Source organism: Aphis gossypii, chromosome 1 (assembly GCF_020184175.1).
Source record: "Aphis gossypii isolate Hap1 chromosome 1, ASM2018417v2, whole genome shotgun sequence".
Classification (NCBI taxonomy): Eukaryota; Metazoa; Arthropoda; class Insecta; order Hemiptera; family Aphididae; genus Aphis; species Aphis gossypii.
This window is the reverse complement of record NC_065530.1, coordinates 27,226,520-27,253,170: the sequence shown is the minus strand read 5'-3', so window position 1 is coordinate 27,253,170 and position 26,651 is coordinate 27,226,520. Positions and strand designations below refer to the sequence as shown.

General features: G+C 31.9%; 1 protein-coding gene across 5 annotated transcripts in view; it reads left to right on the top strand.

The window, feature by feature from the left end:
- Window positions 1–26,651, top strand: part of LOC114129872 (uncharacterized) — a 69,844-nt gene that overhangs the window by 18,242 nt on the left and 24,951 nt on the right. For 3 of the 5 annotated variants that reach the window (XM_050198990.1, XM_050198989.1, XM_050199001.1), the window contains one exon: window positions 13,675–13,830. In XM_050198990.1, the coding sequence (XP_050054947.1) occupies window positions 13,675–13,830 (156 nt within the window). Of the gene's footprint in view, window positions 1–5,974; window positions 6,619–13,674; window positions 13,831–22,856; window positions 23,514–26,651 lie in introns of those variants that run through there. The other 2 variants (XM_050198982.1, XM_050198996.1) reach the window with 2 other exon arrangements.

Sequence of the window (26,651 nt, the reverse complement as noted above, 5' to 3'; positions counted from 1 at the left end):
TACTATATAGTATATACTGCACACATCGGAATAATGTCGACCTACTTCGTCGCGTTATCAGAATGGCGTAGAGATTTTCATGGAAAACAACGGCATGGACCTATACAGACCATGAAATATATTATAACATATTGCATCCCGTACTTCATAAATTAATATAGATATAATATGCCAATTCAACTGATTCGAGTAATAATATTTAGATACCCGCACACGATAACATTGCTTAGGTGCAGCGGTAGCGACCACGGTGCGTCGTTGCACTGCCGTGCGTCTCACTCTATCTCTCTTCCGAATGAAACACGAAACGCGGAGTATACGTTTCATAAGTTTCTCTAATTTCGTTGTTAGAAAATTTTATGAGACACATGTATTCCATGCTAATTATTGCCGTTTAGGTCTCGTGGCCATGTGAATATCGTGTGCGTGTTACGCGATGTGCACAGCTGTTATATCGGTTCCACGCGCTGGGCAGAAGATGAGCAACGCACCCCGGGACTCGACAAGTCGATTTCGCCCGTGTCTTTCGAACGCCATACAGCCGTAGTCAAATTTACTGAAGGCACAAAAGACCAACGGAAAAATAAAAAATAAAAACTAATCGTAAAAACGAGAAACGAAACGTCCCCGCCTTTGTCGGCGGACAGAGAAATGAGATCCAAACTATCTCGCGCCGGACGACGATTATACGCCGCCGTCGGTTTCGTGTAGAAGGTCAATCGCGCGTGCACACAGACGGCGGCGTTCGCGGTTTTATTTTTTTTTAATCTTTTACTCGATATGTTGCCCCGGAGCCGCGAGTTCACCGCGCCGAGTTTCACTTTTTCGGTTACGTCCGTGACTCAGAGCACCGGCCGAACAACGATAGGTAATACTGACACAGTCGTGTAAATACACGCTAGTAGTTATAATATTGGTTTTCATTTTCGGTCTGGACCATAACCTCGACCCCACCACCCATCGTGTCTTCGTCTGTGCTAGCTAAAATCATATAATAATAATATGATACAGTGCCCGGTATACTTTTGCGACCGCAACTCGAATATAATCGTCGTCATAGGCACCGAACATCTCATACAACTGTAGCACCATCATTATATACTACGACTAGGTACTACTTGCATTTATATATATATATATGTTATAGTTGTCGTGGGTTAGGTCGCTATTGATTGGGAAATAATACCAAAAGTAAATAAAGCTGGTTAACCGCACAGACGACGCCGCTGCTGTATTTTATTACAGTAATCGAAAAGCATCAAACGATCTATTGCGATTTCTTATTTGATATATTATACATCTCCAAGTACACAGACTGCATTGTTTTGTGAATTCATTTGTGTTTTATACAATGACGTCCGCAGACATTTTTTTGGAGCGGATCAATGAAAATACTTGTTATACCTATATATACATTAATGCGGCACTATATTATAAAAGATAATACTTTTTTTTTAAACAAAATTTGAAAAGGATCATTTAATCTATCTTTATAAAGTAAATTCATGATTATTAGTTATTACCTATTATCCAAATGAAATATTTCGATTAAGTTTCCCAAGTAATATCGATATATGTATTTATATACTCCAATAAATTTGAAACTGAATTTTATAAAAGTCTAGAATCTAGATTAATTCCCTCGATTTATATTGTTTGCAATAAGATCTATATAAAATGCACATTCATTATATTTTCGTTATTTAAATTATTATTATTTCTCAATAATTTTTAAAAGTTTAGATCATATCACATACCTACTGTAATAGAAGTTCAATTAATAGTAAGTATTCAAAGCTGTTTAACATGATGCCATGACGCTAATAAATAGCTGTTAGTATGTATAACAAATAATATAATAGGTATACGGTCGTACGAAAAATTGTAGTGGATATGTATAATGTATATTGTATATACATTTATATTAAATCGTCTAAACTCTAAATTAACAAAAAAATTGACTTTTAATGTGTCGTTTTACAAAAGCTGACTGTTTTCGTGTATTTTTTATGATTCATAATTTTACGGGAACAGGGGAAAGAGTATCTTACAAATATTAAAACTTATGCTTGCATAACTGAATGTTTACAATTACAAGAAGGCATGCTTAATGAAGAATTTGAAATAAGAATTTAAGAATCTTTAAATGAGATCCGATAGAAAATATTTATTTTTTGTCACTCTATGTGATTTTTATTTACCGTAAATGGGTAGATACTAGATGATGATATTAACTAGTACTTAAATATAAATCTAATACACATAAAGGTGGTAGTTCAACTAAAAACTTTAAATTAAATGAAGAGAAATATAGAGCCTGAAAAATAAGATTATTTTCATCGAAATATTATCGTAATGGTGACAATATTATATACCTATACATTTTCTGACAAGCGGTAATCAATAATCAATAGGATAATTTCTAAATATATTTTAAATAAAAAAGTATTTTTTTTTATCTTTGTTTGGTTTTTTTTTTAAACTGTGAATAATAGATACCAAATTCAATGGTTTCTTAAACCAAATTAGGATTGAAAATATAATTAATATAATTTCATTAAAATAGGCGTCTATACAGGATAAATTAATAAGTATAGTTAAATCAATTCGCATAACATTGTATACGGTATACTTTGCGTTATTATATGCAATAATTCCGATAAGGATACAATATACATATTATCTATTATATTTTGATTAAGGGAAAAAGAAATTTTGTTCATAGTATAATATAGTACGCGAATTGAAAAAAATTATACTTTTGTTCTCCGGCGAAATTGATTAAAGAACCCGACACAATGCCAGTGCGATTTTAAATCTAATCTAAATTCTATATTATGATACCTATATGGCTATATCGGTAGATTTCGCGTTGTTATAACTTACAGTATGTTATTATTGTTATGTAGGTAGATGGTGTACTAGCCGTGTTTATATACTTTACTATGTAGGTACCATATAATTCCAACGGTAGACGACTATGTGATTAACAGAATTCGCGCGCATTAGTTCAGAAGGAAACGTGCACTAGTGAAATACAATATTATTATAATCTCGTACGGTATTCGTAAAATATATTTTATACGTTCACTTTTCTAGTTATTTACCTTCGGAATTTCATATAAGCTCACCAAACACATTAAATTATTCGGACACGGGCGAAAGTGAATCCTGCGAACATCAATAATATAATACGTCGATTATCGTACACGTATTTATATTGCATATATATGTATAATAATGACTCTTATGTGTACAATATGATACCGAGTCGACTGAAAACATCAAATGCTCTATCACTCGTTCGTAAATAATACTAGACGGTATAGGCAGGGCGTGCACCGTGAAAAATTCTCGTTCCGTTATCAGAGTATGACCACAAAAGGATTCTAATGTGCTATACATTATTTGGTCAATAGACGAAAAGAAAGATTTACTACACAAAGTACAAAGTACCTACAAGACGTTTGATATTAATATTCTCGGTGATGATAATATCATAGTGTAGCGCGATGATGATAACTTCTTTATGCCGCCGCAGTGCTGAACTATTATAATTCTTAGCTATTATACTCTAGACAACTCTTACCTACCTATATACTACCTAAGTGAATTATCGCGTATATAATATATAAAATGAATTTACCTTTTTTAACGCACTGCCGCGTATCAAATATCGCATCACGTTTATTGAACTTAACGTGTAAATTGAATGATGTGTAATGCAGTCGTCTCGTAGTGACACTTAAGACTTATCTAAAAATTTTACGTATCAATAAAAAGATAAAATGTTATTAATTTAATGGCGCGTGTTCCGATATTATTTTCTTTTAACCAATATTGTGTTTTAAAATACGTTTATACGGTATACGGTATAATATACCGTATAGTATACGGCGTATACGTATAAAGGCGGGTTTTCCCTACATACGTGTACGTGCACAAAAATACTTTTCTGTGATTGGTCGGAACGTATAAACTTTCTGGTATACCAGAAGCTTACCGTGTAAAATAATTTTCTATGCGCTTACACGACGAATGTAGTGGAAACCCGCCTTAATTAATAATATTAAAATCTTATCATACAATATTTCTAATCTTTTCCTCCAAGAAAACTCTTGGAAATAGGAGAAATACTCGTTAGTCTCTATTTTTCTAATAATTAAAAAGGCGTCGCGCGTCGTACCCGAATGTGTTGTCTCTGTCTTAAACGCTTACGGCCTAGCAAATTTTCGTTCACCGGTTTCAATAATGTGTTGTTAGTTTAGATATTCCACTGAATCGAACTATTATACAATGTATAAAGGTAAGATTATTACTTATGGCTACACGTAGCCTTTTATCGATATTATTTTTAAGAAAGTTATCACCTTTTTTAAACTGTACATTTTAAAATGATCATAGTTCATAACTTACTCATTTTATAAGATGCATATAAATAGAATTTATTACAAATAACTTTACTATTACAATATATTCACAAAAAAAAAAACCGTACATTTGAAATTCGAGGGAGTGGTAACTGGTGGTAGTAATCGTTGTACCGTATCCAACGTCTATGACACTCCCCTACTCAAATTACGACTTTTCCCTCGTATACCTATTATATCAACCATCAACCATACAAGTATTATAACCTATATCATGTAATAATAAATTAATCTAATAGTACACTAAAATATAATATACTCGCAATGTGTATGACAAAAATTCAAAATATTTTTAACATTGTTCATGCAAATTCACAATTGTTTTATTAATTTTGAAACGTGGGTACCACTGTATCACTGAATTTTAAATGTGGAGTTCATAGTTAATAGACGGTAAAGTATTAGGTAAAAAGTTAATATCCAATCATACAATTATATATAACTATAGTGATAAGCTGTGATTTATTAAGGTATTTCTATAGTTTCCTAATATACCACCTTTTACTCGTATAAATATATATATAATAAACAATATTGTTTTGACAATAGTGAATACACTCGGTTTAACAATAGTGTAATAATAAGGTTTCAGAGTAATCTTTTTTTTGTTCAATATCTCATCGTTTAACAGTTCACATCTGTCATATCTTGAACGGTTATGACGGCGTTTGTACGGATAAATAGGTATAATTAGTCTTTTGAATGTTGACAGCCGTATAGCAAAGACCCATGCAGGAACCATACCCGCGTTATGCTTTAAGCCCAGCTGGGTAGTTATTAGAATGACTTTAGACTTTAGATCGACTTTTTTAGTCTATATTAATACTCATTACGATGAATCGAATTTTTACGTGATAGTTTTAATTGTATTATAATATATTATAGTCGGGAAACGAACATATTATTATACTTGGCGGCACATAGGCGACATTGACGCGGTTAAAAATCAATTGTTTTCGGTAAATAACAGCGTGGCATTGACGGGTATAAAACGCGTTATTGTCAACGGAATGTCATTATAATCAACGCGTTTACATATAATTATAATAGTCGGTCGATTAAAATAGTAGCAGCGATTGAATCAACAATCGTCGACACTGTCGGCGTCGTCATACTCATTAGTCCGACTGAAACTGATAATATTCGCATACACGCTCAACTGCTCAAGGCTCAACCCGGATAGGTATCCGACTGCACAGTATACCACGTCCACGGTAACACGGACCGATTTCGAAGAAATAGCAGTGGGTAAATAAACATAAAACACGACCGCTGTGACGCGGTAGCTTACACTCGCAGCGCACAAAACGATAAATCATGAAATAAAAATGGGTATGTGTCGAGTGTTGTGCGACTACAACAGAACGCGTTGCTCCCGCGCACACAATGAACGCAAATGAGACACGCACGACGGTTGCTGCTCCGTACACGGCACATTGTTTGGACTTCCGGTGACCCTGCATTGGCCGGACACGGACACGGGGGGCGGCGGAGGGAGGTTATACAACGTCCGGGTGCCCCTGGATCGGGCCCGGTTCGCCGGCAGTCGTGCGCGGGTCGTCATGTTGGACAGCGTCCGGTGTCTGATGTCCGCGGTGATGGCTTCGCCGTCGTCGGAACGGCCGGCCGACGGCGTACGGCGAGGGCTGGCCAGTCAACGGAGGTCCGAGTCGGGCGGTTCCAAGCGTAAGGTGCGCGTGCACAGGATCAGCTCCAGATATCCTGCCGTCGAGGTCCGCACTCGGATGGACTCGTACGGCACCGGTGTGCGGGCGGCGGCGGCGGCGTCGAATGCAGCCGAGGTCGATGACGTTTGTGACAGCACCGAAGTCGTCGTTTGTGGTGCCGGCGGATCGTCTTCTACCTCGTCGTCGTCGTCGACAACGTCGTCCGCGTCGTCGGCTTCGGACACGGCGGCCGGCTGTTCGTCGGTCTCGGACACGGATTTTTACTACGAAGACCGGACAGACGACTCAGGACTTCACACGACCGTCATCGAACTCAGGGCCGAACATGTGGACCGGACGGAGACGGTGCAAGAGGAGTTCCAAGACAGCTTAATGCCCGGCTACGACGACGACCACCTCCAGCTGCAACAGCGTCACGTCCGACGTCGGACCGTCGAAGTGGTCACGAAACACCGGCACGTGCTATCCGAATCGTGTCGCGTCAAAGTGGAAAATCTGAGGTATTACGCCGATGCGCGAACGCGTAAGGTTACAACTACTACTCTGCGCAGATATCGCGTAATTATGCACGGCGAGTTGGCAGAATATTATCGTAGACATTATTATAAGTCTTAAAATATAAACGCGTATTATAATGTTGTTATCTGTAGGTAAATATTATACAACACACGGATTTTACCTCGACGAACGACGGCGAGGTCGCCTATATAACTGCTAACATCGAACGCGTTAAAATCTCTTCTTCGTATATCATACTACTTTTGTAGGTATTTTGAACTTTTTTCCCAGTATATTTTATAATATTAAATCCAAACTCATAACAATTATACAATTAATACAATATAACTTATTGGTTTCTTGTAATTTTCTTTCCGATTTGTTTATTTTGATTTTTTTTAAAAAATATTCATCGTCGATGGACCCAAAAACAATAACAATAGTCAGTTTTAAAATATATTATGTACTTATTCGATGATCTATGCTTTGTCTGTTTCACTGATTTATTTGTATAACATGTTGCCGAGTTGGACCTTGTTTTTACATTTTTAAAATAATATAACTACTCAAGTGCCTTCCTCAGATGTTATGAACAGCATTATAGTTGTTAGCAGTTAAATGAACGATTTTTCACTACTCTCAATCTTCGTGATTGGATCCGACATTAATTATTGGTATTTTTATTATCACTTGCATCAACCGACGTCAAATCATCAAAATGATCCGACTTTTATAGCGTATCGTCTGTATATTTTATAACGATAGATTTTCTATCGTCTGTCGATTTACCTTTTATGTAGGTAGTATTTTACATTTTTGTATATCTATTTTCGGATTTGCTGCGTGTAAAATAATATATTTGTCGATTTCTACATTAAAAACTATACCATTAAACGTTTTACATATTATATTTTAATTGTGTCGTTCTAACGGGAATGTTCCCCGCTGCCACCAATTACAATAACATCAAAACGTTTTTATTACATCCGAAATTTATTACAACCCAACGAAAGTGGATTTGTAACTTTCCACTCGTTCTGTGTTAAACAGCTGACCAGTGACCACAAAAACTAGTTTTGACATTTAAATTTACTGTATAATATTTCGTTTTAACATTGAACGTTATTCGATAGTATGTGTTATTAATAATTATTAGTATTACGTACATAGCAATAATATTCGTACCTACTACATATACCATAAGTAAACATTAAGAATATTTAACTGCATTTAAAAAAATAAATAGTGACCAAAATTTCTTCTTTGTAACATTATTATCATTATGACTTTTAACTAATATAATTTGAGTACCTATATGGCTATACGTACTGTACGAGTACGGAGTAAGTTGTAGATATAATCTTTAATAACCCAATAAAAAAATTCATTTTTTCATCATGTGAATTCGTACCCAACAAAAGGATCGTCCACTTTGCACAATACTATATGTTTCGGTTGAGATAAAAATATATACAAAATAGTTTTTGCACAATTATTCATATTTTTTTAACCTCTGAAGTGTCTCACGAAGTTTTTAAACATAAAAACCGCGATGAGTTATTAATACCTATCTTCCTAGGTTACATACAATAAAAATACTGGACGAAATACATTAATAAATACTAACATGATTAAGTACAAAATGTTGATATTATCGACAGTTAGAGTGTATACGATTTCGCTTTCTGCAGACTGCTGTTGGCCATGAACGAAGCTTGTTTCGTTGTACAGTCGTGAATCGTGATGTCTATGTCCGTAATTTGTCTTACAGCATATATTTATTTCGATTTCATAAAGTTAACTGTAATTTAGTAATTAACAATAAAATATTTCTTAGTCAAATATTTAAAATATTGACCGATAAATATACACATTTTCTTGAATACTACGTTTAACTTCAATTAGTTTTAAAATTGTCAGCGTTAGTCTTCTCCGTTTTCATTTAGAACAATTCACGGTTAGAAACCCCGCTTATAAATGAAACTTAAACCGCGATCAACATTGTGTATACAGTTTACCCTCGAGCGAATTTGCCACGCGAGGATTCTCACCATTGGTCAGTCAGTGTGAAGTAAATGACACAGTCACAATCGGCCTTTTCCTCCACGTTCATCATACCATTCGATTCTCATTTCTCGTTCAAACCATTTTCGTACAAATATACAAATTTAATGTATATTAATCATGGTTTCTGATTAATCTGATGTACCAGTAAGATGGCACATCATGGAATCATTGTACATACCATAAACAGAGTGATTTACCAAAAATGCTCATTCCGGTTTACTTTTAATAATTAATTTATTCAAAATCTGGTTTCTGAAATTTTTAAACATATTTATAAAGACCATATTTTTTAATTCATTAAATTGTTTGTACTACTTATAAAAAATGTTTAGTACACATTTTGATTTTTCAACGATAATTTTTTTTTTTTTTTAATTTACAACATTCAATTATTTAGCCGTTAAATGTAAACAAATATTTTTTTTGGAAAATGTTGATTCACAAAAATCAACATTTGAATGAAGAGCTCTTTTGTAATTTAACTTAGTGTTTTACGTACCAAGTTCCGTAATATTAGGTTTGGAAGATATTGAGACTATGATCATGATCTCAATATGTTATAATAATTAATAAACAATAATTATAATTTGAAAAAATAGTCCAAATTTAATAAATACTAAATCAAACATTATATTTATTTCATATTTTTGCAAAACCATTTTTAATGACTCTTATAATATTATAAATATAAATATTTCAAGCTACAAGTTTTTTGAATTAAGTAAATCAACATTGTTAAAAAGAATTTCCATTAAATAGTTTGATTAGTGCGATTTCGAGAACCCGGGCGTCACAGTTGTCCGATATACTTATAAGTAGTTAATTTTGAAAAAAAAATATGTATAGGTATGATAAAAATTCAATGTTTAACAACCTTATAATTAATAACATATAAATATAACTATAATGGAGATAAAACTGATGTCGAATAATATGTATATACGAGTATATAAAAGGATCATTTTCAACAAGTGTGCTAAAGCACATCTTATTCACCGTAAACCTTTATGTCTATGTAAAAACAATTTTTGACGCATTTTGAAAATTTGGAATTGGACGCTTCTTGTACAACCATCGTCTATCAATTGGTAATAATAAATTAATAACTATAATAAAATATCTTACTGTGCGTCTGTATCATTTTTATGAATGATGATCATTAGTCATACTATCACAGAATCTGGATTTTATGTATTAACAAATGTGCTAATAAAAATATATCTGTACGTTTTATTATTATTTTTTTTACTCATATTATTATATCTTTGTAGGTACTTTGTACATAACAAAGTTAGTATCATAATAATTTATGTGTTTCGTTTTTCATACTGTTGTGGTATAACACAGTGTATTGTATCTCGAAGATATGTTAATGCTTAATGTCTCAATATGTGGCATACGGTTCTAATTACACTATGTTAATTAATATTATTTGAGTTATTTGATATCGAACGTTGTACTGAAGACAAATTAAAACATACCAACTAACCATTATAGGTGCTCAGTTTAAACTGCTATGTGCAAAATCGCTCATATACACAGATACTGCGGTACTTACCCAGCAGTCACTATGTCATACTACTCATTTTGCAGAGGAATACCCACTTTTTACCGTCGACAACAATATTGTTATTAACGTGTTGCGTGAGATAAAAAGCTTAATATAATACGACAGTACCTACGTCTAATAATGTATGCGCACGCGCTTACCAACGTTTGTGCTCTGTTTGGCAAAAACAGTTGAGTCATTACTAATCATGATAATAATATGCGTTTTATGTTATCATTATCATCATAATAATTTTCATTATTATTATTATTACTTACTGCAGCTACGCAGATATATATTATAATGTACGAGGACTTCACCGGCCGGAACAAATAAACCACTAGTTCGGTCATGGTTCGTGTGCGTTGCCGGATCGCGTTTCCTATGCATGTGAGTATGTGACCCCGGTGCGACAAACACAAAATATATAATTTTATACCGTACCATCGCCACTGGCGCCACTTCGGCTACGCCGCGACCATTCACTATTCGTTATAGACATACACTGGCACGTATTTTGTGTTGCCGAATTCGTTGTACGTCAGGCGAACACAAATTGTACATTATTTTTTCTAAATGGTAATGTAAATAAATAAATCGTACTCTCCTACAAACGACAAATAACTGACGTCTGTCATAACGTGAATGAAAATTATTTAAGCGCCTAAAATAAAAACATACGAAATCGTTCATACTTGTAAAGTGAACAACTGTTCTTTAAGTTTTCTGTAAGTTTTGTTTTTCTAGTACGCGAAACTATATCAACGTTGTAGTGCATAGTTAATGGAATATAAATTAAAAAATCAACCGTTTACGACTACGTACACTGTAAATTAAAAAAAAATCTGTGTTAATCAAACTAAATTATTATACACACAGTATAAATAAATGAAATGTTTGCATATGGAATTATTGTAGGCATTCAACCTTTTAACAAAATTATATTGATAATATATAATATTATATACCTATAGAAGTTGATAAAATTCTATTTATCTAATTATTTCTCCTGTATGATATATTGTTAATAATTTTAAGCACTATGAATCGACTCGAGTAGTTTAGTCATCTTTTAATATCACTAATTAAAACATTATTATAACTATACACAAGTGGTTTTTTAGCTTAAAATCCATACACATGTAGGTATAATTTATAACATTAATAAAAGTTAAATGTTCAGAATATTCAGATGGTGTTATTTAAATAAATTAGTTAAACAGTATGATAAAACTTGTGTAACTTATTCGTTAATCTATGATTCTCATATATCTTTAACTAAAAATAACTAGTCTTGGAACAATAGTTTATATAATACATTTTTTTGTGACAGTTGAAAGGTGATGACTGATGATTATAAGGGCACTAGGGTAGTGACAACTTTCCATCATTAATTTTTTATTAATATTCTTGATTTCATCATTTTTAAAAGTTGCAATACACATTTATTTAATTGGTTTGAAATTTTCTATCTAAATTTTGAACAGAAAATTTTCAATTTTTCACAAAATTACCACTTTTAAATAAGATACTAAATTGTAAACAATATACTATAACTCTTTTATTATCGCATGTAAAAATAGAATAATTTCAACAAAAAAATTGTAGTATATTATAATTACATACACATTATTACAAATATTATACCTAAATAACTAACAAGTATTAATCTAAACTACGTTTTAAATGTTAATGACATATAACAGATTTCAACCGATTAGCCTTGATATTTTAACTTATGCGGTATATAGTTATAAAATTATTACGAATTCCAATGGTTATCATTTAATATAAATTGATTAGGAAAGTTGTTTTAATGTATTTATTTGTGATATTATCTATAAAAACATAATAATAATAATTAATCTAACATAACTTATCCATGCTATGCTTTAAAAGAAACCAACTAAGTACTTATAACCTGTAATTTCTTTAAAAAAAAATAATTAACTCACTAACAGTTGTCTAGTGTCTATTTATAAATTATAATATCAATGTAATATTGACTAAACGATTTAAAGTGATCAACATCACACGCCTTTTTCAAAATAAAAAAATTTCTATTTCATAGAATTGTGAAATTATATGGTTTTAAATCAATACACTTATATAATGTATAATAGATTAATATTAGAAGTAATGTATATCCTACGTTCAAGCCATTTTATGTTAAAAAAATATTGTTATGCAATCTATATTTGTGTAACAAGTAAATATAATTCTGTTTTAATTAAGCATTTAAATAATTAATGGTTTAGACATAAGCTTTATTAATTTATTATATTATTATAAAGCCTAATAATATATTATAATACAATAATAAATATTACAATATAGATAGATGATAAAGAGGTACATATATATTTATAACATAAAATTTAACTGATGGTATAGTACGCAGTATAGACAGGATGATAAAAGTCCGAGTTTTTATTGATCGTTATGACGATGAACGACAACTTTTTTATTGTTGCTCATCAACCAACAACTAGAAAAAAAATTCCATTCATTTTCGTAATTTATGATATTACATTATAAATACATATATTTATCAAACAAATAATATAAAAGACCTTTTATAAATAATAGACCACGAATAATCTCTGAAAATGGAAATAATGTTTAACTACCCAACCATGCAATTATTCGTTCGTTTATACCTTTTTTACGGGATGCAATTTAAGTGCCCCTGAAAAATATGAACTAGATCCAATATAATACCAGAAACCTGCTTCAAAATTGAAATTTAAAGTAATTTTATTGCTTTAAAAGGTGTCGACAGAAAAAAAATACATCATTCATCCACTCAGAATCTAAAATCGACTTTTTATTGCTATAGAAATAGGATTGATCAACTCAATATTTTTACAAAACTAAAATAAGTAATTGCGTTTATCACATCATAAAAAAAATTTTAAAAGATTTTTATTCAAATCATTTTACTATACATAATAATGTTATGTAGGACATATTATCTTAACACATATTAAACAAACAGTACAAATATTATTGATAAATAAATCTGCATAAATTGCGCGTGTCATGTTGAGAGTGAACAATATGTTAAGTTTATACAAACATTGATTGTTAAACATTCTTGTTCGTGTACACAGTTAATACATAAGACATAAATAATAGAATAGGTATACCCAATAATAATAATAATTATTATTATTGTTGTTGTTTGTGATAAAAACGTATGGTGTATGAGTATGACTGGCGAATCCAAAAATCTTTGTTTTCTCTACGGTTGATTGCTTAATTGTTACGCGTATGACGTGATTAAAACTTTCATTAGTCAGTATAATAATATAAACAATAATTAACTTTGATTATTCAATAATAATGTTTACCTACTGCTAACAGCTGCGCAACGCTAACGTTTTAAGTGCATAGTATTACACATGTATTATTATATTAAATCTTTCTCTCTCTTGTTCAGATATGGTCGAGTGAACGTGGTCAGGTGGCTGTTGTGGGAAGCAGACATGCCGGTGCTGGAAAGGTCCAACAACGGTGCTCTGGCACTGCACTACGCGTCGGCCAGAGGATGTCTGGACTGCGTGAAGCTCCTATGTAAATCGGCCGGTGAAATATGGTAAGTTTAGTAGATACAATAGTCAATAATAGTTAGAAAAATGACATTCCACAAAGGTTAAATTATGCTATATAGCACTACTTGTGTCTATGTAATATACACACTGTGTCACTTTGCAGAAAACGATAATGTTAAAATTTACTATTACAAATTATCATATTGTGTACTATATTGTAGTCATTATAATCAATAACTATAATAGCCATAATAGAATACTAATACATTTTAAAAAATATTATGACGGGGTCAATTTTATAATGTGTGTAGTAAAAAGATATTTTTTTGTACATAGCCACGATTTACTTATTAATTATTACTTTACTGACATAATGATTACGTCTAAACATTATATAGGTACATTAGAATTTAAATATTATAACGCTTGTGTATACATGTAATTACACGATAAATTTATTTTAAAAAGGTTTTTGAAAGTATGCCTATTACTTACCTAATAATGTTGTAATGAAACCCTGCGTTAAAAATATCTATTGAAGTATAATAATATATTAAGTTTTATAACCTATCTCTACAGTGCACCATCATCAGTATTCAGTTTTACTTAAATAAACATCAAACTAAACTATTAGTTGAATAAGTAAAGGTACATTAATAAGTAATGACCGATGTCAACGAGTAGTTTCTTAGTGGGAAACATATTTGTATACGTTGTAATATAGATGTCTTATTCTAATAATAATATGGAATTCATTAGTCGATGTAGAAATATGAAAGAGAAGATTATTTTTCGTTGTATTAAAACGAAATAATAATATTATAGTTCGTATTCAGGGATAAAATACTTAAATTAAAACAAAAACTATAAAAACACACGATAAATATTATTAAATATTGAATACCATGCTTTGTGGACTGAAACCTAATATACACAAGTTATATGCCTATAAATACGATTAACCTAGTATATTGTATGAAACACTATTATGCTCGATTTCGTTTTAAAACCGGCAGTGGTATGGCAGCGTCGCGTCGCCGCGGTCTAAGCTTTGTTGGCCTTTGGGATTCGATTAATAATCACACTATTGATGCTGTACAATGTTATATGACGTTAAAATATTGTTATAGCCGATGTTGCTCACAGTGAAAAGTGAAAGCGTCCGCCGTCGTTATCGTGATAATATTTTCGTCGTATCTTATTGCTACGTCGTAGTCGCAACTTCCTTCCCGATACGCATAATTGATTTTTATTTTTCAATTTTTATGCAATCGATTTATACGCAGAGATGATTCTTCGAACACGTTTGTATTTAAAAGATGATACTTCCACCGCCGTTCTTCACTCTCAGATATCCAGTTATTTCGTCTTTAACCGCGACCGCGTAATAACCACCACCAGCACCCAAATTGTATCATCAGATTAATTCGAGAAAATCATTTATGTCCAAGAGCATAACATTATTCTGAGAAACATTTTTGTCAAGTAGGTACCGGTATATTATTCAACAGTGAACAGCGGTTATTTTATAAGCACCTTTTACACGTACCTACACCACGCGTTTTACCAATTAAAATATCGTTGCGCAACGCGGCATTTTCCAATGGATGTATTGTACATCGTCACTGCGTGTAATATTATTTTATATGATACTACTAAAATATTATATGTGTGTACAATATACGTACCACGTCCGCGTGGATTAATAGCCAATCTTTGGAGGAACTCGAGAAACCGCAGACGAACACTACACGTCTACCGTCATATTCACTCTCTTGTTGCGCCGTGGTTCACACGAAAGCGCTGGAGCTTCCGTTGGACGTTGCGCGCTTATTATTTCTTTAAAGAAAACACACCGCTAGCCGCTAGGTTTTAATGTCTTGTAATAATAACAATAATATTATAACTTGACCCGCATGTTATTTCTTATACTTTTACTTTTGGAAGTCCACGAGAAAAATTCTTCTTAATTATCATATCGACGTGCGAGCATAACAATAAAATTATTATTATAATAAGAATATTATGCGCGCGGAATCTCGTCTGTTCGAACAACTCGCTGCGATCCATCCGATGCCGTCATAATATTATGGTGAATAATGATGATTATATTATTATGAAGATGGTAATAATACGTAATACGATAAAATTTCAGTAGGTATAGGTAAAATGGTGAGATTACCGGTACCTACATACATAGATGCATACAATGCAAGTATTCTGCATGTAGGAAGTGAAGTACTCCGTGAACATTATTATCATGCACGACCGCAGTTTTATAACAGAAAACCAGCGGCGCGGCGGGTAAACGGCCTGTGCCGCTGCAGATATGTGCATGTCGTTATCGGTAATAATAATACATAGATAGGTTTAGGTACTTGTTATGCGATCGATTGTCCGCGGACGCTGAACAGACAATGCGATGATTCCTCGTCCAGCCTACCCCACCTACCGAAACCAATAAGACGTGACGACTGTATTATTTTTTTTATGTGTCCAGTACCCGGTTATACTGTTTTAATCCCACAAAAAAATCGTATAACAATCTCTAGCTAACAACGTTTCCGTTGTGTTTTGATAATATGGGATAATACTATATCGAGCACCGGATTTATAATAATAATATGCAATATAAAATTCGGCGGTCGTATTATAGTTAGAAAGTTGTAATAATTGTTACAAACGACCGAACGGCTATGTGTCGATGCGGTTAATCGTTTTTTCCACAAGACGACTGTATACTTAGTATTTACCGCCTACCTAATCGTTTTGTCACAATAATATAATAATATGTAATAGCATTTAATGCTGCAGTGCTATATGGCTGGTAAACGTGACAAATCTCGAGACATTATCAAAACGCTCTCGTTTTTTTTTAGTTCCATAACACTCTGCGCATACGAAATTCAATTAAATCGTTTTGTTTTTCTAACAGACTTTTTTAATAATAATTATACTCCCAAAACTATTCCTTAACAGTTAACGGACTATTTAACATGCAACGCACTGGAATTGTAAACGTAATAATAATATTTTTTATACACTTTATGTGTGGTTTATCGATTTTGTCCCCTTAATTACATAAAATACTGTAGTGTACGTTCTTAAATTAATTATTGTGATACTCCTAGCTAGTAAATATTGACATATTGTATATATTGTGTGTAATGATATTTAATATCTAAAATTTTAGAGTGATATTAATTGTAGAACTAGACACATAATAATATCTTATGAGTTGTGATATATTCACGTGAAATTGATATACCCGGGCCCCGGGGTACACACGGTAAGACAAATCATTTTTAGTGGATCAATAAAAGGATATACATTAATACAATAATACCTAACCTAGGTAAAATAGATGTGAAAGGCTGTGACCTGTATGCATGTGTGCATTGCACTCTGTTAGTTGTGGACCGTTATAAATTTTAATATTATGTTATATGTACCTATTTTCTATAACTCAAGTAAAGTCTACTAAAATAGATACAAAAAATAGTTTATGATTATTATTCTATAATGACACGATTTAAGTAAAATGTACACCGCGAATACAGTTATTTTTTCCGTAATAATAGTCATATCTGATTTCATTTATATATTATATATACTTACATAAGTATTTTTAATGGACCATGAAAAATATTACTTTTAAAATTTAATTTACACCGTTTTTCTACAAATTAAATAACATACAAACAACATAACTATCTATAAGTAAAGTATCTACAGAATACAACGTTTACTATAACTATTCAAACTATTAAGCAATGATATTTAAACTTGTATTTTATTTTCATAAAATATCATAAAGTCATGTTAACATAAACAAAAAAATAAAGTAAAAAAAAAAAATAAGAAGTTTTTTTTTGAATATCGGTTAATGAATTTCTTTTAAAATTTTTCATACGTGTATTTTAGTTTATAATTATGATCGTTTATAAATATTTTTCTTAAATACTGTTAAGTTAAAATAATTCTATATAAATATTATTATAATTATGAAATATGTCTTATTTGAAAACATTACAAGAAGTAAAAGGTGGAAAACTTTATGTGAAATAATTTTTTCTTAAGAATATGTTCTTTTTTTTAAGTTGATAAAAAATTAAAACAGTAATTATACCTCCATTTGTGCATGTGTCTAAGCCACATGAAATAATAAATATAGAACTTATGTCATAATACTTTTTTTTTATAAGCTATGGTATACTTATTGTTTGAGAAACTAAAATATTCTCCAATGAATAATGACTAATGACAATGGGGATACCTTATTAATTTATTATACTGCAAATTGTTATGCAATTGACAATTGTAAATCAACAACACGAATAGACGATTAATGTCATTGTAACAATTCGCGTAACTTAAATTATATTACCACGTAAAAAAACTACTTCAATTTAATAATAAAAAACAAAATCACTGTTTACATGTCAATGATTATTTGCTTCAATTTTTAACGCTATTATATACATCCGTAACGAAATTTATAAACCAATAACTTTAATTATTTACATAATATGACTTTGTTTACAAAAATAATTTTATTAGATTACCTATGCACTTTACTAGTCAAACTAATATGTATAATTGGATTTTAATTAAAAAATTTAATTACTAATACCATTAAAAACTGCTCTAATAACTATGTTTAACTATATTTAATTTACACGATATAATATGAATTTTTTCATTATTCGAGTAATTTTTTATCAAAACATAATAATAGCAGTAACGTTAATAATTTTTCAATATTCTTTCCTTTTTTACCTCAGCTACTTATTAGTTATTACATACCTTAATGATTTATTCATAGATGATAACACAGCTTGCGAAATAGAGTGTAAACAATTTCTGCTTACTACTGATCCTTGTTACTACTTATTATAAAGACATACATAATAATTTGTTATATCTACAGTCTACACGCTACCTTTTTCGTCAACCTATTTAAATTCCATGTGGTATGTGTGTTTGTTCCTTACGTGTATGCATATATAGAAGTCATAGAACCACTTAGGGTGTAACGCGTGCATGTATACTTACCGGTATTTAAATAATATTATTTGCAATGACATATTATTCTTATTGATTGAATCACACGATTTTACTGTAATCCAATAAAAGTAAATATAAAATACTATTAACATATTTATTACAATATAAAATATAAATATTGAAACGTTCATCTGCAATTACTTCAATACTATGAAATTTATGTTGACTCGTTGAAATCTCATTGAAGTTCTGCATAACTGCTAAGTACCTAAAAATATTTTTTATGCTCATTATGAACCAAATAATAAATAAATAATATTTGATGTAGACACATTGTTTGCTTAAATATTTATAAGCGGTTACCATTTTTTTATTATATGTTTTTTGTGTATTTTTATCCTTCATTACGATCGTGGGAAATTACTATGAATCGTACAAGAAATTATAGAATTAATAGGAAAAAATTTAAATAATAAAAAGACAGATACTATTTTACTAATTATTACAGTGATAATTCCTCAAATCTAAAAACAAAGTAGGTGATGATTCCGGAACTTCATAACGGTAACTAAATTGTATGGAAATTTATAAATTTAGCACCACTAATAATAGCACCTTGATACTTGCAGGTTTATATACACGTATTAATTTATTTTTATTTTATTTTAAAAATATTTGACCGAAATACATGATCGAGATTCGAAATAGTTCGTTTGCTGCAGATGGATCAGTGTAATAACTAATAAGTGCTAGACATCTATAATAACTATAATAATATTATAAAAACACGACTACGACAGCGAAAATACTTTATAGGCGTATATATTCAAATATTAATATTACTTCTACGAAGAAAAAATCATAAAAGTATGCATTATTTTATTGCCATGTAAAACAAGGTGACTGAGATTTTGTTTTTGTTTTGTGGACCACATATATATTTAGATATACTAAAATAATTTGCCTTACAACAGGATACAATATACGGTTTGATACTTTGATGTAAATATAGATAAAAAAAAGTCTAATTTATTTCTAGAAATCAGTTTTTATGCTTAATAAAATGCCATAATAAGATTATCTGATAGACAATCATATAAAGTTCATTATTATGTGCTTCTTGCAAAGGCTGTTGTGCGCCAATGAAGGTTAATCATTTAAATATAATTAAATATAAAAATATTATCTTTGGTTATTCATAATTATTTTAAAGCACAATTTGGATGTAATAAAAATAACAGATTTCTTTCCATTTTCAGGTAATTTTTTTCCTTCTACTGATTACTCAGTAAAAGATTTTTTAAATAGTATTCTCAAACTAATTTGCATTAAAAATATTTTATGAAAATAATGTATTAAATAGGACCGGTGCAAATCGAACCTTGATAAAATCTCAAACATAAAAAATTCTCTTTCAGAAACCAAATATATTATAGATAGGTACACTTAATTAGATTTGATATCTCAGAAATTTAAATGACTTGAATTTATTTCTCTCTGAACTCTGAGTTTCTAAAAGTCAAAATAATAAAAATATCTGTTTATAAGAGAGAGAGAAAGAGAGAGAGAGAGATAGAGAAACATTAGAACCCTTTTTATAAACGGCTTTATAAGCGTAAAATGTTATTTATTAATTTTTTTATAGGGAAACTAATATTTTGGTGTATTGTCTATCCCGTGAAACATTTTTCGTGTTATTTACCAGTATATTATTCATCCGAATGGATATTTTTTTAGAAATAAAAGGCTCATTAAACGGAAATAAGTTGTCTTTTTAGTTTTTTTACCATAAAATTATATTTTTTGAAGGAATAAAACGTAGGTATCATATTTTGTAGATACCACGAGTTCATATTATTTAGGTACTTAGAGCAATAATCAGTGTAAATAACCCCTTCGATATTGTGTTATCGTGTTATCAGCAGCCATGGTGGCGCGTTAGCGAACGGCGTATTTAGTTATGCGATCTCTGCAGTAGGTACCTATATAGTTATACGCATAACGTATAAGACATAATACAGTCGGTGGACCGTGACCGTACCGTGTAAGACTACATGTATACGTTTTACGAGTTTGTGGTCGTCATCGCATCCGCCGTTGGGCGACATTGCTTTTTGCATGTATATATATATATATACATATAATAGTGCTCCTCGAGAGGCGCTCACGCAATGTCCCACGGTAAAGCGATCGCTGAAACATTGTTCACAAACAAAAAGACACATACGCACACATATATACCATTCTATAAAATGTATGATGAACGTCTATTTATAAACATTATACATACACGAAGAAAGTATTTAAGTTATAAGGTCTCCGCGAGCATAATATAATCTTCGTCTTCCATTCAAAGTACCACGTCTGCGATCGCTGCCGTTATTCGCGTAGTATACGGAGCTTCTGTAGTCCATTCATCGATATACCCGAACATGCCTTGAATGGGACACTACACTGCGTGATGAGGAGCCCTATAACTATGACAATGACCACTTGGTAGGTGCAACGACCCGTCTGCGAGTAATAAGTATACATATACCAGATACCTGTTATATGTATGAGTACACGCTATAGAAAATCGGCCAAAGCAATGTGATTTTATAACGTTACATTATATTGCTTCTAGTGTTAACAAGCGCGATGAACGATTTTGTTTGATACCTACACATGGTATCATTACAGTCAATCAAAAGTTATTTCCATTAAGTAATCATATATATTTTGCCATTCCGGTACAAATTGCAAACCATTGACTTTCGTCCTATAGACGTATTCGTCGTATGGTTTAGCGCCATTTAGTCTATGAGTAATGAGTGTGTATTACTTATTCCAAAAAAATCTTTAAGGACTCAAGTGGTTTTAAATCATAATAAAATACGATTTATACATAAATGTATACTAATGCAGTATGTAACATAATAAAAGTGATAGTAAATAGAGAGCTATTTAAAGATTTCAATATGGCTAAGAAATTTCTGAAATTGAAACAAATAACATATTGTATGTTAATATAATTGTTGCGCTACTTGGGAGGTCTTTGATTTATTATTTTTATTTTAGTAATTATTGTTCTTAATTCGTCTTTCGTGTGTAATTCTTGAGCGGTGGCTGCAGGCGGTTGACGGTGTTCATATTTCACAACGGAAAATATAGTTTTAACTACCTGTATGCGCGCAAACCTATATTAAACTCTGTAAGCTAGGTGGACAAGTTTAGGAAGAAAAAATAAAAATGCAATGCGCAAAAGATTTAAACTGAACAGTATACGAGTAGGTAGGTACTCGAGAAATTTCGAGAAAGATGAGTTGTTTTTTTTTTATGAGCATGTGTTTTGTAAACATAATTTCGTTTGACCGGTCATACCAGTTTTTGGGAGAAAGTTCCAAATCTCGTAGCAGGAGAGTTTTAAGTGGCGGCGGCATCAACGATTGAAAACTATGGACGGCTGCAACGACCACCACTTACTATATAATATTATTATCATTTACACCCCTCTTCCAGCTAGGTACCGAAAAATTATTTTGCATCGGAATTTTGGCAATTATTGAGTTTTTTCTTAGTCTAAAAATCTTATTGTATTAATTATTCACTGCCTTATCTATCATAAAGGTTAATGAACTCCGCGTGACGTTATTACGGATGCACACACAGATACAGTACCTATATTTAATAATAATATAATACGATTTAGTCTCGAGTATATTTGCTATTTTGCCTCCGGTGGGGTTGATCGTTCGTCGCCCACACGCTGCTAGATTACAGCCGAGCATAATATTAAATAGTCCATATAGACGATTCAACAAACGTTCACCTGGAGGACAATGATTAAACAAGACTACGTAAGTCTAGTGCGATTTTGAAAGACCTGCGTAATTACACACGCACACACATACACAGACACACGTCGTTGTCGTGAGCTACCTAAAAAAAAGAAGAAAAAGAAACAAAAACTCCAACAAACGGTACATGGCGCGACGGAGCGCTAGTGTATTGGTACTGCAATGGGTAGGTACGTGGAAGAACGGTTTTCTCAAGCGGTCGGCGGCGGCGGCGTGCGCGTCCAGTGACAATCGCGCCGAGAGACGTGCAACAACCTTTCTTTCGACACGACGAGCGTCGTCGTGATGGTGGATGTTACACGCTTCTCTATTCTTCCTTCGCTCTCCATAATATTCCCAAAACGAAACAGCGGCTGTTTTTAGTTGTTTTAAATTAATTTTTAGTTACCGAGTACGATATTGTGAAATTCTGTTGATTTTAATTAGTTTTTAATTGTTTCTATTAAAATTAAAATTACGAGTATTAAGAATATTATCGTATAAATATTACCGCAGTCGTCGTATCGGTTACCTATATTATATGTTATTACAATAATCGTTTTGTCTGTCTCAGTGGTGTATTTTTTTCACTTTAAACTAGCGACTTACCGAGATAGTGACGTGAATTTAAAATACTTGCACCAACAGCGAATTGTCGCAAGAGAACCGTTACCGACCGCCACCGATGGCTACATAAAATAATACGAGTTTCTAATAGAATACAGTCATGATTTCGTCGTTTGAGTAATAGTCGTTACGATGTTCGGTCTCGGGTGTAGTGTGCAAAAGAAACCTGCGTACCGACAGCAGGACGACGTGCACATGGTGGTCAGGAGCAGCAGGAGTCATGGCGCCTCGATTGCCGGCGTCCGGAAGAAACGCGGTCATCACCCAAAATTTAGGTACACAGTCTGATGATAATAATAATATATATTTATATATATATTTTAATATTATATTCAACTATAATATTAGTCATATGTTTATTATTGCTTATTATGATAATTATTTTGGATTTTAAGTGAGCGTTGATATGTACATTCTTGTGCTACACATCGTTATCGTATATAATATCTATCGACTCGTATAGCTAGTGGTTTTGAAGATAATGGGTGTTAGCTCGGTCCGTATAATATTATCTCTATGTACATACATACAAGACTATTATATGAACCGGCATAGGTACTGCGTGGAGTATAATAGGCAGGATTCATTGACATCGCGAGTTTTCATTGACCGTGGAGATAATATGATATATTATATGTATGTATATTATAGTCGCGTATATAATATACGGTGGCCAATGTCATCGAATTCTGTGCGAGGCGGGGGCTTCAGACGTGTGTATATGTGGAACAAATTTGATTTGCGGACACAATGATGTCGGCCCGACGGTTACTGTGTATTAAAATGATACACACACACACACACAAAATATATGTATATACTATATCCATACATGATATATATTATGCATGTGTGTATAAACGAAATATGGACCGGCGGCGGGCAACGGAATGCTCGACAATACACAATGCCCGCGCTTCGCGTACAGGTTGATTGAACTCCCCAGGCTGTCGCGCGATGCCACCAATACACACCACAATACGCGAATATTATACTGCCAACGACATTATACATTTTTATTGTGTAAAAAGAGACACCACCCACAAGCGCACGGTTGCAAGTCGTCAACTGTTAATGCTCCACCGAATTTGCGCGACGATTATTCGTTAAAGAAAACGAAAACCGTCTCCGGTTGACGTATTGTCGCAATGCCATATCATAATGCATTATAGATGTTATCCAGATTATCCGAATAATGTATATAATAATACCTCTGAACTCTGACAATAATCTGGAAAATTCAATGTATAAATATTATTCATATATGAACTGCAGGATCAGATTAAACCATCCGTAGACTATTATAAGCACTTACAACACATATTCACGTAAATTTTCAAGACATATTGGAAAAATCTAAAATATTAATAATGCAATTTAAAAAAGACAAAACTTAAACTCTATTTCCATTTTTTTTTTTTTTTTTTATATACATACTACATTGATAGTCATAAGCCCAGTATTTTATCGCAGATCCTAGTCACAGGTTTCGACTGCTTAATAATTAATACGGCTCATAAATAACATTACGTTATTGAACTACACTAAAACGGAAGGTGACGACGGTGGCTATGACGGTATTGTAGGCGGGGTATAGACAAAGGTATAGTGTGTCGGAAAGGAAAAAAACACACAGACATCATCGCGATGTCCGGTTACGGTCGACTGCGCGTGGACTTTAGTAAAACGGATTCCGCACGACGGCGACGGACTGCAACGAGGTCCAGGCGCGCACCTCGAATCCAGAGGTCCGGAACAATACCAACAACTCGTTCCGAGAAATATATCCACACTCGTATTCGCATAGAACAGACGCGTATTTATTACTGTTATGGTTGGTCGTACAATATTGTATACATTTCGCTCGATATTCCCAATTTGCTGCGAATGGTAAATATTCTAGTCCGCATTAAATTGTCTGAGAACCGACTCGTGGAAACTACTATCTAAAACACAATGATATCATATTTTATACCATATTACTTGTACCTATACACAGCTGCAAACCGTTGCACTGTAAGCTCTATAGATCGGTGCAGTTTAAGATTTTTAGTAAGAGTTCATAGCTTAAAAATACGATAAAAATAAAATATTATGTTCAGTAAACAAACCGCAAATGTATTACAACTTTCGCTAATGTTATAACATCATTCGTAATTATTATACATGCATATGCATGAATACATGCATTTGCAATACACGCAGCTATATCAGGTATTTGGGCGTATAATATGAATGTATTATGTGGTCTTAAGTCGAATTCAACAATTATTGGTTACATTATTTTTTAAATTATCGCGCTGTAAAATACTAAAATAATCATTACACACCTATCTTTTTAAATTTCGATTTTTTTGCTTTATTTAATACATATTATATTATTTGCACATTATCGCATAGTTGTATATTTTCAGAATCTTCAATATTTCATGAAATTGTATATAGGGTAAAGACCCTCATTAAAGTATGTGTTAAGTCAGTTTATTAGTTGTCAACTGACATTATTATAAGCACAGACGTTTCAACACAACTGAAAAATTGTATTTATAGGTTCGTAATATTATACACACAACATAATGCAATTTTATACCTATAGCCCTAGGTAAATAATAATTTTCTAATTAATAACTCCAATAAGAAATAATAATTTGAGATTTTTGAAATGTCGTTGTATTAATATTATAGGAATTACGTTTCGAATTGGTTGTATTTTAATTTTTAAGTTGATACACTAATATTAGCCGACACCTGTTGTAAATTTTACGGGTCGTTTACTCCCGCTGTTTATTACAAGAAAAATAATTATGTCAATTTAAAAAAAAGACAAATTTTGTGATTTTTAAACTGAAATAGGCATGCTCATTATATACATAATATAGGTATAGGTGTTTTAGTGTTTATTAGAATGAAACGAAAAGAATGCGAACCGCCGTACCATATTTTTACTGATGTAACAATGTGTTATTATAAAATAAAGCTGTAGTTTAATGGAGATTTATAATAGTGATATGCTTTATATAGAAACGAGAAAAATATCATCATAGTTTCTATATCTGTTTAATAAATAACAATAATTTTCCATTATTTTCACTAACCTAAACCGTTTGACGTCATATTATTATGGACCTTCATGATAATTATATATTTTACTTAGTCCCATCAAGAAACCATGGGCTTAATAATTCTGTTTTTTTTCTCAGGATAGTATTTATAGGTATATTTGTCTGATGTAGACGAACGTTTTCACATATTATTATATTATATTATCTGCAATGAGTTCAAAAATCGTGTTGTTCAGTCATAAATACACTGATTCATGAAGTCTGTTTAATACAATTTTTAAGTTTTTGCGTGTATTTATAAAAAGTGAACCAATTGACATTTAACATTAGTCGTACTTAGCTGCAGTTTGC